Here is a 17,259-nt window from a genome sequence, read left to right as displayed (position 1 = left end):
CCTCTACAACGTCTGATCCTTTAAAAATGGGATAAACAGCATCAACCCATCAGAACCACGTTCATGACACTGACTCCAGAGGTTCGAGTGTCTCTCCAATGGATGCTCCAACTATCCCACCTGAACCAGGGACGTCCATTTTGGTTCACCAATGGATTCTTCTAACTACGAATGCCAGCCTACGAGGCTGGGGAGCAGGAATAGGATCCTGATCCTTGCAAGGCGTATGGTCCAGTTCGAGAGCGCGCCTGTCCATCAACATTCTGGAGCTTTGGGCAGTGTACAGACCGGTACGAATTCTGTCAGACAACACCACCACAACAGTGGCTTACATAAATCACCAAGCGGGTACTCGCAGTGCAGCAGCCATCGAGAAGTGTCCAAAATTCTAACTTGGTCAGAACATCACCTTCTGGCGTTATCGGCTGTATTCATTCCAGGAATACTAAATTCCTAAGTCGTCAAGATGTTCATCCGGGGGAGTGATCACTCTACCCAGAGGTATTTTCTCTCCTGGTTGAAACGCTGGGGTCCTCCTGATGTGCTTTTGTATTTTCTGGCTGTGTGTGTGTTATTTTTGGGGTGAGGGTTTGTGCTTTTTTGTGAAATTTTTACAGCAGGAGGGAGTTTTTGCATTTGCTGCCTGTGTGTGTGTGTGCTTTTTTTTTCGCGTCAGAACTACAAAATCTCAGTGTACGGGTCACGATCCAGGGATCTTCATGGATGCTTTGTCAATTCCATGGAGATTTCATCTTCCATGTTTTTCCTCCGGTGACTATGATACCCAGAATTATAAGGAAATTTAAACAGGAAGGCGGGGATCTCATACTGATAGATGTCACTGGTTTGTAGTCCTACAACAGCTTTCAGCACAACAACCTTCTGTTCGAAAGTCGGAGGCATTATTTGTGCTCTACGGTTTCCTCAAAAGGGACTGGCCAGCAAACAAACAAACTGTTGCTCGCTGAATACAATTGGTCATTCAGCAGGCTTAACAGCAAGCTGATCTCCCTTTACCATTGTCTATTCATGCACATTCTACCAGATCGGTAGGTCCATCATGGGGGGCACGCCAAGGCGCGTCCGCTGAACAACTGTGCAAGGCTGCAATGTGGTCATCTGTTCATACCTTCACAAAGTTCTATGCATTTGACACGTTTGCCTCCCAGGATGCTTCCTTTGGTCGTCGGGTTCTTGTGACACCTCAGTCGGGCACCCTCCCTTAAGTACTGTTTTGGACATCTGATGTCACCCTGTGGGGACCATGAAACCCGAAGAAGAAAACAAGAGCTATGGCAGACCTACCTTAGGTTAACTCTTTGTTCGAGGTTCATAGGACCCACAGGGAACCCGCCCTTATAGGCCTGAGGTATTCCTTTGCGATATTCAAAATGTGACTTAAACGACCTTTGTCATGCCTTCCTTCACTCTCTGTAAGTGTGAGTGCACTGGTATGCTCTTGTCTGTCTTCTTCCTTCTCCGCTTCCTGCTATTGGCTAGCTAACAAAATTGAGTAGCTGAGCATGGAGGCAGGGTTATAGTGGTGAGAAGCCATGCAACTCTCGTTATCTCCACTGGTTTACTACGGATACATTACCTACATACATACATACATACATATCTCTGCTGGATTACAGATACATTACCTTCAACCCCTAAATATACACTAACCCCTAACAGTACCTCCCAAGTCGTAACAAGCCCTTATATGGCATTGTCAGACATAACCATCAGTACATGCCAGCATATGTAATACACATGCCCACAACAGAGGGAGGAATGCTTCTGTGTGTTGTGTCTATGAAATTTCTGAATGTTGGCCATTGGTCTCCCCCAGGCTACGCCGTCAGCAGAACCCATCCTTGTTTGGAAAGCTGCGGAGCTCACGGTTTGGAAATGATGACAGTGGTGAAATGGGAAGTGACCCAGATGAGGACGATCTCCAGATCCAAGTTCCGTAACCTAGGCATCACCAATGTGTAAGAGAAGAACGCAGTCCAGAAAAGTCATGGGTTGCTCAGACTGGCACCATATAACCGGTACATCAGGGGCACTCCCGACTGGCACCATAAAACCGGTACATCAGGGGCACTCCCGACTGGCACCATAAAACCGGTACATCAGGGGCACCATATAACCGGTACAATAGGGGCACCCCAGACTGGCACCATATAACCGGTACATCAGGGGCACTCCAGACTGGCACCATATAACGGTAGATTACTCCGGTTTTGTCCGGAAGGCAAAAAGCCGGACACATTTTGTCCGGCTTTTTGCCTGACAGTTGTCTTTCACATGCACCGGCTCAGTGAGCCGGTGCTATGTAAATTTGAGGGTAAAAACTGAAGTGACGTCAGTTTGGGGGCGGTGGAGAGCTAAAACCGGACACCAAATGACCGGTGTGTGTGAAAGGCCCCCATCGCCCTCAGCACACACTGACCTGTGAGGACGGGACGGCCACGGCACGGCAGCCGGACACTGCAGTGGAAAGATCCGGCTGCTACCCGGTAGCCGTGCCGTGGCCGTCCTGTGTGAATGGACACATAGCTGTCCATTACACACTGCAGGGACGGCACGGCTTTTAAGCCATGCGGGATTTCACGGTCCGGCAGGAGCCGGACAGTGTGAAACCAGCCTAACTGTGCCCACTATTACTGCATGAGCAGACTGCGGGCATGTCTTGCCACCCTTAATCTGCAGTTCTTGCCTGGCACCCTAGAGGATGTAATCCTATCCCATTGTATTGTACATTGTGATATACACCAGTCTGCCATAACATTACATTCTTCTGCCTAATAGCATGTAGGTCTCCTTGTGCCCCTAAAATAGCTCTGACCAGTGCCTGTGGTGTCTGGGACCAAGATGTCATTATCAGCCACTGCAGGATGCATAGTTTGGCCTCCATGGCTTGGACCCTCCACTGATGCTCCATCGGACCCTGTCGTTCCTCACCCTGCTCCTGAGCAATGTCTGCAGTGTGGCCAGGCGCATTGTCCCACTGATAGAGGCCGCTGCTGTCAGGGACAAACATGAAGGGTGATCTTGTTCTACAACGGTGTGTAAATGGGTGGTACAGCCACATAAAGGGTGTACCTGGCCCTTTTCTGATCCAATTCAATCCTCCTCTCCTTATCATGTGCCCCAATCCCCCCCATCACATTTACCTTTCACTATATTATGACAGCGCTGTATTTATTTATTATATATACTATATGTACAACTCATTATATTGCTCTGTACTCCACTCATCTGGTGTCATCATAACATCTCCCTGTAGAGTGACCTGCCGAGGCAGCATTGTCTAACATCTCCATGTACAGTAACCCGCTGACGCAGCATATGCTAACATCTACCTGTACAGTGACCTGCCGACGTGGCATACACTAATATCTACCTGTACAATGACCTGCTGACGTGGAATACACTAATATCTCCCTGTACAGTGACCTGCCGAGGCAGCATACGCTAACATCTCTCTGTACAGTGACCTGCCAAGGCAACATACGCTAACATCTACCTGTACAATGACCTGCCGACGCAGCATATGCTAACATCTACCTGTACAATGACCTGCCGAGGCAACCTATGCTAACATCTACCTGTACAGTGACCTGCCGACGCAGCATACGCTAACAATCTCCCTGTACAGTGACCTGCCGACGCAGCATACGCTAACATCTCCCTGTACAGTGACCTGCCGACGCAGCATACGCTAACATCTACCTGTACAATAACCTGCCAACGTGGCATACGCTGATATCTCCCTGAGCTGCCGACACGGCATATGCTAATATCTCCCTGTACATTGACCTGCCGATGCAGCATACATTAACATCTACCTGTACAATGACCTGCCGACGCGGCATTCGGTAATATCTCCCTGAGCTGCTGACACGGCTTACGCTAATATCTACCTGTACAGTGACCTGCCACTGTGGCATATGCTAACATCTCCCTGTACAGTGACCTGCCGACACAGCATACACTAATATCTTTCTGTACAGTGACCTACTGACATGGTGTAGCCTGATATCTAACTGTGCAGAGAGCTGCCAACACAGTGTACCCTGATATCTCTCTGTGCAATAACCTGCCGACACGGTGTGCCCTGATATCTCCCTGTACACGGAGCTGCTGACATGGTGTACTTTGATATCCCCTCTACAGTGACCTGCCAACACGGTGTACCCTGATATCTCCCTGTACAGAGAGCTGCCGACACGGTGTACCCTGATATCTCCCTGTACAGTGACCTGCCGACACGTTGTACCAGAGACCCTGTATAACCCCTCACAAGTGAGACCACATAATCAGCAGGACTGGCTGCATCTGTAATATGTATATTATATTTTTATATTGTTCTGTATATACCTTGTATCCTCATAGGAAACTGCAGCTGTATTACTGAATTATAGCAATAAACTAATGTGTTATATAATTGTGTCATTATTCCTAAGCCCTCATGGTCCACGCTCTTGACTACCACCTGCTCTCTTACCTCATCTCTCTCCTTCCTAAGGCTGCCGACACGTAACATGGGAGGTCTACACACCGTCTTCTCATCCTCCCTGCACAACACCTTCGAACTCATGCAGGACCATGCTGATTGGACCCCCAAACCAATGGCATACAGGACTTCTAGGGGACTATGCAGAATTTGGGAATCATACATTTTAAATAGTTTGCAAGGGCAGTCACAGCCTGAACCCCAACATCTGCAAATACACCCCCAGCCCACGGTGCACGCTGTATGTCGGGGGGGGTGTATTTGCAGGACTGCAGGCAGCCGCAGGCCCTCGCAATACTAACCCAGTCATGGTAGACTTACCACACTTACCAAGGTAACCAATCCACTGAGTCGTCTTAGGAAGATGATCTATACATCTGCAGGAAACACCAAATCCTGGTTAACTTGTTCTGGCCAATAGTCTGAGGATGGTAAGCGGAAGAAAAGTAGAACATAATGATCTCCAGAATTTGGCTAAGAATTGAATCCCCCGATATGAAACAATCTCAGTAGTAAAACCGCGGAGTTTAACTATCATGGAAATAAAGAGAATAGTCAATATTGAAGTGGATGGTAGAGCCTTGAGTGGCAAAAAACGATCAACCACTCCTCAAATCACGCTATGTTCGTTAAATCTGTAACAAAATCCATGGAGAAGTGCGCCCAGGGTTGATTTGGCATGAGTAGTGGATGAAGAGACCCAGCAGAGGACTGATGTGGATATTTGTGTTTATTATATTACCTGTTATTTATATAGCGCACACAAATTCTGCAGTGCTTTTACAAAAAATAGTTGAACATTCACATCGGTCCCTGCCCCAGTGGAGCTTACAATCTATATTGCCTACCGCATGTACACGTACACTCTAGGGTTAACCTACCAGTATATTTTTGGATTGTGGGAGGAAACCAGAGTACCGGAGGAAACTCCACACAGTGAGTGGGAATGGAACGCATGACCTGCGTTGAACGCATGATGCTGTGAGGCATTAATGCTAGCCATTACACCATCTGCGAGCACATGTAATGCATGAGGAAACAAAACTGCCAATGTCAGATCACATTGTTGACCACCAATAAGACCGCTGTAGAAATGACAATGTTTTTTGTACTCCAGGGTGTCTGGCGAACCGTGAGATATGGGCCCAGGTTCGAAGGTTCTTTTACACAAATCTAACAAAACCAAATATTTACCAGCTGGTGGGGTCTGATCTTGATTGGTTTGAACAAATAAAAGTGGATTGAGTATCGGCTGAGTTTTGGGGTTTTCTTCATCAGCAGAATTTAAAGAACATGAGAGTGCATCTGCTTTGCAGTTTGCATTCCAGAACAAAAGACTATACTAAAATTGAATACTAAATATACTGTACTATACCAAAATTTAAACTTTCAAAAAACATGGCCCACCGAGCTTGGCGGGAGTTCAGACACTGAACTATTCTTATGAAGCACAGGTTTTTGGGATCTGAAAAGACTGTGATCTTATGCCAAGCTCCTTCAAGAAGATCCTGCTATTCCTCGAGGAGAAGTATCCATATGGATGTAGTATTTTATTCTCCACATTTTGAGACCGAATAAATCGTATCCCCTCTTTGAGAATAGGTTAACCTCTAGATAGAAAGGTTGATCAATGTCTGGCTGTTGAAGAATGGGTTGTGTGATGAAGGCTTGTTTGAGCTGGGAGAATACAGCGGTAGATTCGGAAAACCAGTGTGATGGATCAGCGCCTTCATAGGTCAATTCGGTCTAAAGAGCGTAATAGTTAGCAAATCCAAGAAATCTACAGATATCTTTCAAAGTAGTAGGAGGGGTCCAATCTATGATGGCTTTAATTTTCTCGGAATCCATCTCCAGCCCAGTACCGGAAAGAATTTACATAGTTACATAGTAGGTAAGGCTGAATAAAGAGAAAGAAATTGAAGGGTCAGCACTGAGTGTTGCCCTTCTAGAGCGCTTAAATAGAGTTGCTGTACTTAATGGAGCGGCTGCTGGGGTGAGGATGGTCAGTCCCCACGGAAAAGAACAAAGTTTGTACACAAAGAATTAGCAGGAGCGTCATTTCCGGTCACAAACTACAGCAATGTGCGGAACGTCACTTCCGGTTGTGGCATCATCGTCCGAGTAGGACGTTTTGTTTTGGAGAAAATGTTCTGGGGGAATGAATTGAATGGTGCACTTCCGGATTTGCATTCCAATGAATAAACCATCTAAATGAGACAATATACTTGTAATAGTAGCGCATATTCAATCAAAGGCAATATATGACAGCAAGAAGGAGTGCTACCTTCAGATTTAAGGTAAATAGCCTAAATCACAGGTCTTCAACCTGCGGCCCTCCAGATGTTGTGGAACTACATGTCCCAGCATGCCCTGACAGTTTTGGCATTCTCTTACAGGAAAAAATGTAGCAATGCATGTTGAAACATGTAGTTTCACAACATCTGGAGGGCCACAGGCCCATGGCCTAAATGATGAAATAAGCTTATAGCAGTTTCTCATATTGAAGAAGCTCTGATTGGTCAGTTTCAGAACATGTGATCATAAGATATGCTAATATACTCAAGGGCACAACCTTTAACCCCGGAAGTAATATCATGTATGTACAATATATAAATAATTATGTTTAATCTTATTTATATGATTTTTTTTCTGTATATGAACAGTGGAAATATGTGTTAGGTCTGTCTCCATTAGATGTTTAGAAATTTATGAAGTTTTTTAATAAAGGTTTGAGTGAACCAATAATTTATGCTAATGAACCACAAAGGACTTTGGGTATAAAAACCAGCCCAGAGCACCAAGCAGGACACCTTGATAAAGCTGGCGTCAGCCCAGTGAAACGCATTGGTGGTACTGTTTTGCTGCAGATTCGGGGAGACACTCGATTCATCACCTGCTTACTATTCTGACCACCGTGTCCCTAACCATTGGAAAAGTAATCGGCTCATTCCCTGTCCATCGGATACAAATCAACACGAGGTTGAGGGTCAGGCTTCCAACACTCGGCCACTCCCTCGGTCGGTACACCGGATCATACATTGCCGAATCATTTGGACTCCATCCATCTTTTGGGACTATCACAGTGTGGATAGTGCAGGTCACATTGAAATCCCATTTGGGTTCATCCCCCCACGTGAGATCTGGCCACATAGCCAATTTATTGGTACAATTTTTATTTATGTGTGTTTATATGTCATTTTGTATTTTTTACATATATTGACTCATGTCATTATGCACAAATGTGCATTTAAAGTGTTCTTTGAGCATTAATTTTTAATATTAAAAAATATAAATTTTAAGTGGTATTCACTCAATAAATAATTCTTTGTGTACAAAGGCCTGAATAAAGACCTGCGTCCATCTAGTTCAACCTAGGTTTTTTTTGTTTGTTTTTTTAAAGTAAATCCCTTGGTGTATAGTATGTTCTGAAAAATGTAAAGAAAGATTTTGATTCTTATTTGTACCCATGGATATGTTTAACCAATATCCAACCTTATTTTAAACTTATTTATTGTCTCCGCTGACACCACTTCTCCCGGAAGAGCGTTCCAAAGTTTGACTGCTCTGACTGTAAAGAAATTTTTTCTTCTAAGGGAACTAAAAGTTTTTTTCTTCTAATCTAAACTCGTGTCTTTGTTTCCTTTCTAGTAGTAAAATGGGTGTTTGACAGTTCCTTATAATGGCCCCTGATATATTTGAACATGTCCCCCCTTAAACGTCTCTTCTCTAGTGGTAATAGTCCCAAATTGCTCAATCTCTCCTCGTAACTTAGATTCTCCAATTTGCTTTGTTGCTTTTCTTTGGATTTTTTCGAATTCTATGATGTCCTTTTTATAGTGCGGATCCCAGTACTGCCCTCCATAATCAAGGTGTGGTCTAACCAAAGCTTTGTACAGTGGCATAATTACTTTTGAGTCCCTAGTTTCCATGCCCCTTTTAATACATGCCAGAATTCTGTTGGCTTTTTTTTTTTTTTTATATTCTTTATTCATTTTTCAAATTTCATACATATTATTAATTTCTTTTCAGGGTATTTGCATACTTTATACAGACATTTATAAAAACATTTATACAGTACGTCGTAAATGCCTTCATCCCCTCCCCCCCTCCTCCCTCTCCCCAGTTGGTTATTCTAGTGTATACCAATATGGATTCTACTTATATTTTCCCTCATTTTGTTTCCCCTTTTCCTTTACCCTCTAGATTGGGCCTAATTTTTATGGCATAACTCAAGTTCTTATTATTATTAAGTCTTACAACTTGATTGTGCCTGATTAAATATTTGATTCAATATTTTGGGGTGACTTTTGGTTTCTGGGTAAGCTTAACTATACCACATAACTTAGTTAGATTCATGTGCATGAAGAGTGTCTTCTTGTTTTATTTTTATTAGGTGTCTCAGTGCCGTTTTTCTGCAAAGTGCTAACGTAGCTCGCTATTTATTATTTCTAATTCATTTCAATCGTCCTATTGCTGTTATTTTTGTGAAAGATTTAGTATATATTACCAATTGTGGGAACAGGGGGTATGGAGACCTGCGCTATTGTACTGCTCTCTGTGAGTGAACTTTGCAGTAATAGTGTGCTGCACCATATAACCTGATGAACCCCTTAGTAAGTGAAGCAAGTTTAAGTGATGAGCTGTAACAAGTGTGATTTAAGATAAATAGCTTTATTTGCTGATAATGCAAGAGGGGAGGGGGTGGTGGTGAACCTGGGCTGAGGACAGGGCAGGGGAGTTGATGGGCTCTATTTTCGTTGTAACCTTTATCTGTGAATTGTGTGCTGAGATCTCTTGCTTGGGTTTGAAAGGCTGTCAGGTTTGTGCAGTTGCGTCGTAATCATTGGAACTGACTGGTGGGGATGCTAGTGAGCCAATTGGGATGATGTCCGCTTGTGGATAAAATATAACTGTTGACGTCTACAGGTTTTTGATATGTTCTGGTGTTGATTCTGCTGTCTTGTATGAATATGGTGATGTCTAGGAAGTTAGCTGCTTCCTGACTGCATTGTGTGAATGTTAAGTTATTGTTATTGTTGTTCAGGCTATTGTTGAATGTGTCGAGGTCTTCCTTTGTGCCTCTCCATATGAAGATGATGTCATCTATGTAACGGCGCCAGAGCACCAGATTCATCCCGAGTTCCCCCCCCCCCTCCATATGTTCTCTTCCTCCCACTTACTCATGAAGAGGTTTGCAAAACTCGGGGCGAATCTGGTGCCCATGGCGGTACCTGTTGTCTGTTTGTAATATATACCGTTAAACCAAAAGAAATTGTGTTTACAGTAGTTAATAGAGTGTGTTAAATCAATAAATTGTAAAGAGATGGGAGAAGGTATTAATTCACGCCCAAGCCCGGAGGATAGATCACTATAGAAGGATAGGTTAAGGGACTTCTCTTTGTAATAATCTGGGATATAGCCTAGAACCAGTATGCGTGATTACACATACACTGCTTTTCCGCTGAGCCCCTATAAATCTTATTCTAATATATAAGAAAATAGGGAATAATAAATAGAAAACTTCTCCACTCCGGGAGATAGATGGGTTGTTTAATGCCTTGCCTCATGCCTAGAGGAAAATGAAAGCTAAGGGTAACATGAATAGTTGGGTAATTAAGGGCCAATTGTATGTAAGTCTGTATGTTATTTGTGGGGGGGGGGGGGGAGATGATATTTTATTGTCTATCCTTGTCACAAAACCGAAAAAAAAAAGTCAATAGCAATATGTTATATAAATGTATGTAAAATTTTTTACTTGAATAAATAAAACTCAAATTAAAAAAAAAAAAAGAAAAAAAAGAAATTGTGCTCTAATATGTACCTGATGCAGTCTGTTATGAAGTGGGTTTGCTCTGATGGTATGTCATTGTCCTGTTCTAGGTAGTGTCTCACTGCTTCTATGCCCTGGTCGTGTCCTATTACAGAGTAAAGGGAAGTGATGTCACTTGTACATAACCAAAAAGTGTCCTGCCTTTCTATTATTTGTAGTGTTCTCAGAATATCAGTAGTGTCTTTTATGTATGATTGTTGGGTTTTCACGTTCATGTTTGTAAGAATCTGTCTAAGCATTGGGAAAGGTTTGAGGTGAGTGAGCCAATCCCAGATATTATCGGGCATCCTGGTGGGTGTTGTGTGTTTTTATGAATCTTTGGCAGATGGTAGAAAACTGGGATAACTGGGTTGGGGTTGTCTATGAAGGAGTGTTCTTTTTCATTGAGTATGCCTAGGTCTTTTCCTTTCTGTAGTAGGTGTTTCAATTTTTTTCGTGATAGATATGTGTTGGGTTGGATGGTAGTGTTTGGTATGTGTCTGTGTCGTTAAGTATCCTGTTACTTTCCTTAATGTAATCCTCTGTATTTAGTATAACAAACCCCCCCCCCCTCCTTTGTCAGCTGGTTTAATTGTAATGGTGTCATTTTCTTTCAGTTCTTTTAGTGTTGTCAATTCTGTTTTGGTTAGGTTTAAAGTTTTTCTATGTTGTTTTATGTTGAGGTCTTCTAGATCCCGTGAGACTACTGTCTCAAATGTGTCGATTAGGTGTCCTCTCATGTGCTGGGGATAGAAACTGGATTTGGGTCGTAGGTCGCCGGTGACGCCGTCCTGTTCCGCAAGCCGCCCCAGAGCCGTGAGACGCTGTGGGGACCTACAGCTGACACAGGCAACAGAGCCGACACCGAGGGTCCTAAGAAGCAAGGTAAGCGTGCACCGCGTGGAGGACGGGACGCCAGCCTCCCGCGCCACGACTACCTCGCCAGTGGAACTTTTCGCAAGCCGCTCATAGTGACTTTGCCCCCACTGCCCATCAACTCCTGTGCCCTGTCCTCAGCCCAGGTTCACCACCACCCCCTACCCTCTTGCATTATCAGCAAATAAAGCGATTTATCTTAAATCCAACCACTTGTTGGATTTAAGCAATCCAGCTCATCACTTAAACTTGCCTCACTTACTAAGGGGTTCATCAGGTTATATGGTGCAGCACACTATTACTGCAAAGTTCACTCACAGAGAGCAGTACAATAGCGCAGGTCTCCATACCCCCTGTTCCCATACGGTCTGTTTGGAGGGTGGCCCCCCTCCCTTGGAGACCAGCAGCTACCACAAGGTTGCATCAGTGAGCGCAGTGTCTATTCGCATACCCCCAGTATATTACCAATTGTGCCTGCTACCTGTAGTGTTTCCTTTGTAAGTCTTATGATGCCATTTTGGATTTATACCTTCTCAGTGCTCCCTGCTCTGTTCTTATCTCCGGTCTCCCACTTTTATTCCCTCTATTGATCGTTTTAAAAGGGTTGTACTCCTAGACGTATCGTTTCTAAGTTATACCATTCCGTTAAATGTATGGCTTGTCTTAAAGAGTCTTTTACTACTGGGGTTAGGGACTTAACGTACGGCATCCATATCGAGAAGGATTTCTCTACTTTCTTCTCCTTGTTTAGGGTCATTTCTAGCCAGTCCATTTGGAATAGGTGTGCAATACGCGGTTCTAATATGTTTATACTTAGAGTGTTGCTTGTCACCCATTGGGATAAAATTGTTTTACGTGCTGCGGCTAGTATTTTTGCCAGGAGTACTCTCTGCCCATATGATAATCACTTTGCTCTTGCCTGGGTATATATGTCCCATAGGGCCCATTTTGGTGTAAGCAAGATATTTATATCATATTTAGTCATTATGTATCTACTGGTTTCTTGCCAGAAAGCATTAACCTCTGGACATTGCCACATACAGTGCATTATATCGTCTTCTAATGTCTTGCATTTGAAGCAGGCTGTATCCGGTGCTATTCCCATCTGCCATCTACGTTTGGGGGTATAGTATGCCGGATGCAGTAATTTATATTGCATCTCTGCATATGTAGCTGAGACCAGAGTTTTATTCAAGCGTACAAACGCTTTCAATATTATTTGTGGTGACGTGTCTGGAAGGTCTTCCGACCATTTCACAAACTCGGCTTTTGGTCCTTCTAAGGATATTTGTTTCCTAATATATGGGTAAATTAATGAGGTTTTATTTGTTTTATCCTTTATACTTTTTATCATTACATCCAGTCTTCCTGCCTTCTCTATCGTTGGTATTTTAGCTAGGGCACCTGCCGCATAGCTTCTCAGTTGGAAATATGCAAACATAGGTATCAATATGTCACTGTATTTTTCAGTTAGCTGTTGATATGGTAATATGGCTGTGCCGTTTTCATCCATGATGTGGTATACTAGACGTAGTCCTGCCTTGTTATAATTTTTAATCATCCTTTTATCCTGAAGTGTCTGTCTTATATAATAATGACTGGAATGGCGTGTTATACGACGATATTCCTAGTCTAGAGCAGGCAATCCGCCAGTCTTTACAAGTCTCAACTAGTAACAAGTTATTAGCTACATTTGATGGATATTTTGACGGTCTCATATGTAGGAGGCTTGGGAGTGGTATATCTGGATAAAATGCTTGTTCTGTAGCTTGATTTACATAGTTTTCCATTGAATGTATCCAGTCTATTGCATATCTAAGGTTTGCTGCTAAAGTATAACTCTTAATACACAGCAAATTTATACCCCCTTATATTTGTTGAGTTAATTTAAACCTTGAGATTCAAGGTTTTCTTTCTTCCCATATAAATCTGCTAATTGCTTTGTTTTAATATCTGTATATCCGACTCTTTGGTCAACAAAGGTAATGTTTGTATAACGTATAACAGACGGGGAAAGGAAATCATTTTTATTAGCTGGCATCTTCCGATGTAAGATAGAGGTAATAAGCGCCAAGCTCGAAGGTCTGCTAAAATTTTTGCTATTAACGGGGGGTAATTTGCCTGATATAAATCTGCCGGGTTTACTGTTATAGTGAGTCCTAGATATGTGAGGTGATGAGTTGCCCATAAAAATGGGAATTCATATGACCATACTGTTTTGGCATCTTTATGTAACGCCAATGCTTTAGTTTTTGATTTATTAATCATGAATCCCGCTATGCGCTCAAATTCTGACAATAATGTTAACATACCAGGAAAAGCCTTTTCGGGGTTCGTGAAATACAAGAGAAGGTCATCGGCATATGCCGATACAGGTACTTTCAACTCCACAGATCCAAATTGTATCCCGTTCCATTCTGTTTGGAGATGGAATAATCTGATAAGTGGGTCGATGGTCAGGTTAAATAACAGGGGGGACAGTGGACACCCTTGCCTGGTCCCTCGGGCCAATTTGAAGCTAGAAGTGTTTAAGCCATTTATTGTCAGAAGGGCTGTTGGTGTAGCGTATAGATTCTGGAAAAGGGTTATAAATCCCCTTCCTAATCTCTGCATGTGGAATACCCTCACCAAATGTGCCCATGATACTCGATCGAAGGCCTTGTCGGCATCACAACTCACCAGTAGGGATTTGCCCTTATCTGAAGAGTTTGATTGTATCAAGGCCGCTATCACCTGTCTGATATTCTGTATTGAGGACCTACCTCTAATGAAACCTGTTTGTGAAGGGTGAATCAATTTTGGCATAATCAGCTGTAGTCTATGAGCTATAATAGTTGTTAATATTTTGAGATCTTGATTCAGCAATGAGATAGGCGTATAAGTGGTCACTTGATTTGGGTCTTTCCCTGTTTTCATTATCACAATTATCTTTGCCTGATTAAACCCTATAAAAGGTGTATTACCAGAAAGAATATAATTAAATAAAGTAAGCATATGTGGTAATAATTCTGGTGCCAGTATCGTATAATATTCTGAACTTAGGCCGTCTGGTCCTGGAGATTTTCCTTTGGGTAGATTCTTTATAACTGCTTTAAGTTCTAATTCCGTGATGGGGTCTATCAATGCCTCGCTTTCCTGCTCTGTTAGAGTGGGGAGTTCGGCTCTTTTTAAAAAGTCTATCCCTAAAGTCGGATGATCTTGGGGTGCTGCTGAGTATAGGTTTGTATAATATTTGAGAAAAGCATCTGCTATGTCCTCTGTCTTTTTACTTTGGCCTCCTCCCTCTTTGTTTATATTTAAAATACGTGTTGTTAGTCGTCGACCTCTGGCTACTGATGCTAATAACTTCCCCGCTTTGTTACCCCATCGGAAATACCTGTGTTTTTGGAAATCTAAATAGTATTGGGCTTTTTCTGTGCATATAGTATCGTATAATGCTTTTGTTTCTAAGAATGCCTGGCGGGTCTCCTGAGTGTTATCCCTCAGCATTGCTGCATAAGATGCAGATGCGGCCGTACTGAGTTCTACAGTATATATTGTTTTTGCACTAATTTTCTTTTTGCTGCGACATACGCCATTATATGCCCGCGTATTACTGGCTTGGATGCAGCCCAAAATAAATTTATATTATCCAAAGGTTGGATGTTATCTTCCGCGTAATTTTGAAAATGTTTTCTCAACATTGCGCGGAACTCAGGGGATTCAGTCAGGTATGTGGGAAATCTCCAGTTATAAGACTGGGTGCTTGGTGATATAAGTGATAACTCGAACCATGTGGGAGCATGGCCCGAGATAACTATTGACTCTATTTTGGATCGTCTTATTCTCCCTGCTCCATAGGTATGAGCCAGTAATCTATTCGTGTTGATGTGTGATGTGGATGGGAGATCTAGTAATTCCAAGGAGTTTATCAGCATCTGTAAAGCTGGGGGGGGGGGGGGAGTGTTTCTCTTATCTAACTGTTAGACTTATCTAACAGTTGCTGTTGCGTGGTGTTAAAATCTCCTCCCAATATAATTTGACCCTCTGCCCATTCTTGTAACTGTACATATAAATTGGTGAAAAATTCAGTATTGGGGCCTGTAGGGGCCTCTATCTTTATTTTTAGGAATAAATATCTACCTTCTGGGTCTTGTAAATTTTCTATTACTTCGTATCTCAAAGATTTACTTTTAGATTACTCTCTTCAACGGCGTGTTCAGTCCCTCTACATTCCACGTTAAAAATTTAATATAAGTGCGCTTAACATTTGTATTGTTAATGGGTGTATCCATGTTATTCTATTTTGATGACATAGTACTTATCTTCCCAGACTATAACCATGATAAGCTCCCTCCCCACCAGTAAGATCTTTTCCTTGAAACTTTTAAGGGGGAAATGGGGGTGAAAAAGGGAAAAAGCACTAACCCATTCATAGTAAGATATAAGTTTATCCTGTTGAGCTTTCGGTATCCTACAGCGGGGCCCTTGAATCCGTCTGCTCTACCTAACTGGTGTAGGGTAGGTATATAGGGAATAGCTTTTATAAGCCTGCAGTCTCATAGTGTTACAAACATTATTATCATAGTGAAGTGTGATTTGCTGTGTTCCTAAACTTTTTTGAGCCCGGCGGGGGGTCTCACAGGTTCCCTCCTCGTTCATTATATTAGTGCAAAATTTAAACGTATATAATAATATCTTGTGAACATATAATTTTATGATATTACATCTACTAACATATGTGTATATCCATTGTATATCTTGTTTCAAATACATATCTGTGCTTTTAAGTGGATTATTTTCTAAACTCGGTATTAACCAAAACATTAGTAAGTGTTGTGACCGTGTATAATTTTACAAGCTTTATGCTTGCAGTCCATTATCCTTTTCAATCCCCATCTTTATGTACGGATACAGGCCCTTTGAAAACGGAGTCCACAAAGGTTTGGGCTGAAGCCGCTGTTTCGAATAGGTAAGTTTTATCATCCTGGAAAACTTGTAATTTTGTCGGATATAAAAGGGCGAATTTAGTGCCTTTTTCATAAAGGAGCTTGCATATTGTAGAGAACTCTTTTCGTTTTGCTGCTACCTGGATCGAGAAGTCTTGAAAACGGAGCAATTTGTCTCCTTGATATTTTAGTTCTTTCTTTTTCCTATATGCATCCAGTATCATAATTTTATCTTGACAGTTCAGGAATTAAAGGATTACTGGGCGGGGTCTCCGATTTTCCAGTTGTTTATCAGGTCCGATACGATGTACTCTCTCTATCAATATGGCTCCAGATTCTGGGACACATACGAAGTCCATCAGTTCTCTTTGTTTTATCGACTCAGACAGGCCAATCAGGCGTAAGTTACTTCTCCGATCCCGGTTCTCCAACTCTTCTAGTTTCTTTTGTATAGTTGAAATTGCCATTGTCTGAGAGACGATAATAGATTTAGCTACTGATAGCTCGACAGCCGTGCCCCTGTCCCGTTCTCGGTTAGCTCGCCTGGAGCTCGGCAGTCGGGATTCAATGTCCCGGCCGCCGAGCGACGAGAAGGGGGCGTGGCCGCGAGTTGATGACGGAAATAGACGAGCTCCGGCCGGGAGCTCGCCTATTTCCGGCTTTTCTCGGCAGAACGAGCCCGACAGCTTGTGATGTCGGGCTCGTTCTGCGCAAAACCCCTGTTCAATGCTGTCGGGAAAGACAGCATTGAATAGGGCCCCGCAGCCATCTCCCCCGTCGGGAGATGGCTGCGGGAGCTCGAATCACATTGCATACCCCCCTAAGTCTATGTTATTTGTTAGTACTAAATCCAATAGTGCCTCATTTTGAGTTGGAGCTTCTACTGTTTGTGTGATAAACTGGTCTGTTTTACATGTTTCGTTATTCCAATCAATATCCGGTAAATTAAAATCCCCCATAATTAGTACCTGCCCCTGATCTGATGATTGTTTGATTTGGTTAAATAGCAGAGATTCATCCCTATCGTTCACATTCAGCGGTCTATAGCATACCCCTATTAAAATTTTAATATTAGATTTTTTGTTATTATCGGTTATCTCTGCCCACACGGCCTCATTGTTATTTTCCTCTGTACCTGT

The 17,259-nt window shown here is 42.7% G+C and overlaps 1 protein-coding gene across 7 annotated transcripts in view; it reads left to right on the top strand.

Annotated features, from left to right (window-relative positions):
* Positions 1–4,444, top strand: part of CCDC102A (coiled-coil domain containing 102A) — a 102,226-nt gene extending 97,782 nt beyond the window's left edge. For 2 of the 7 annotated variants that reach the window (XM_083164869.1, XM_083164870.1), the window contains one exon: positions 1,838–4,444. In XM_083164869.1, the coding sequence (XP_083020995.1) occupies positions 1,838–1,961 (124 nt within the window). In that variant the 3' untranslated portion in view covers positions 1,962–4,444. The remainder of the gene's footprint in view (positions 1–1,837) is intronic. The other 5 variants (XM_083164872.1, XM_083164871.1, XM_083164875.1 and 2 more) reach the window with 5 other exon arrangements.
* The last annotated feature ends 12,815 nt before the right edge of the window (positions 4,445–17,259 follow it).

Source organism: Crinia signifera, chromosome 11 (assembly GCF_055691185.1).
Source record: "Crinia signifera chromosome 11, ASM5569118v1, whole genome shotgun sequence".
Lineage (NCBI taxonomy): Eukaryota > Metazoa > Chordata > Amphibia > Anura > Myobatrachidae > Crinia > Crinia signifera.
Note: the sequence above shows the minus strand (reverse complement) of the source record. Positions and strands in the feature narration are given on the sequence as shown.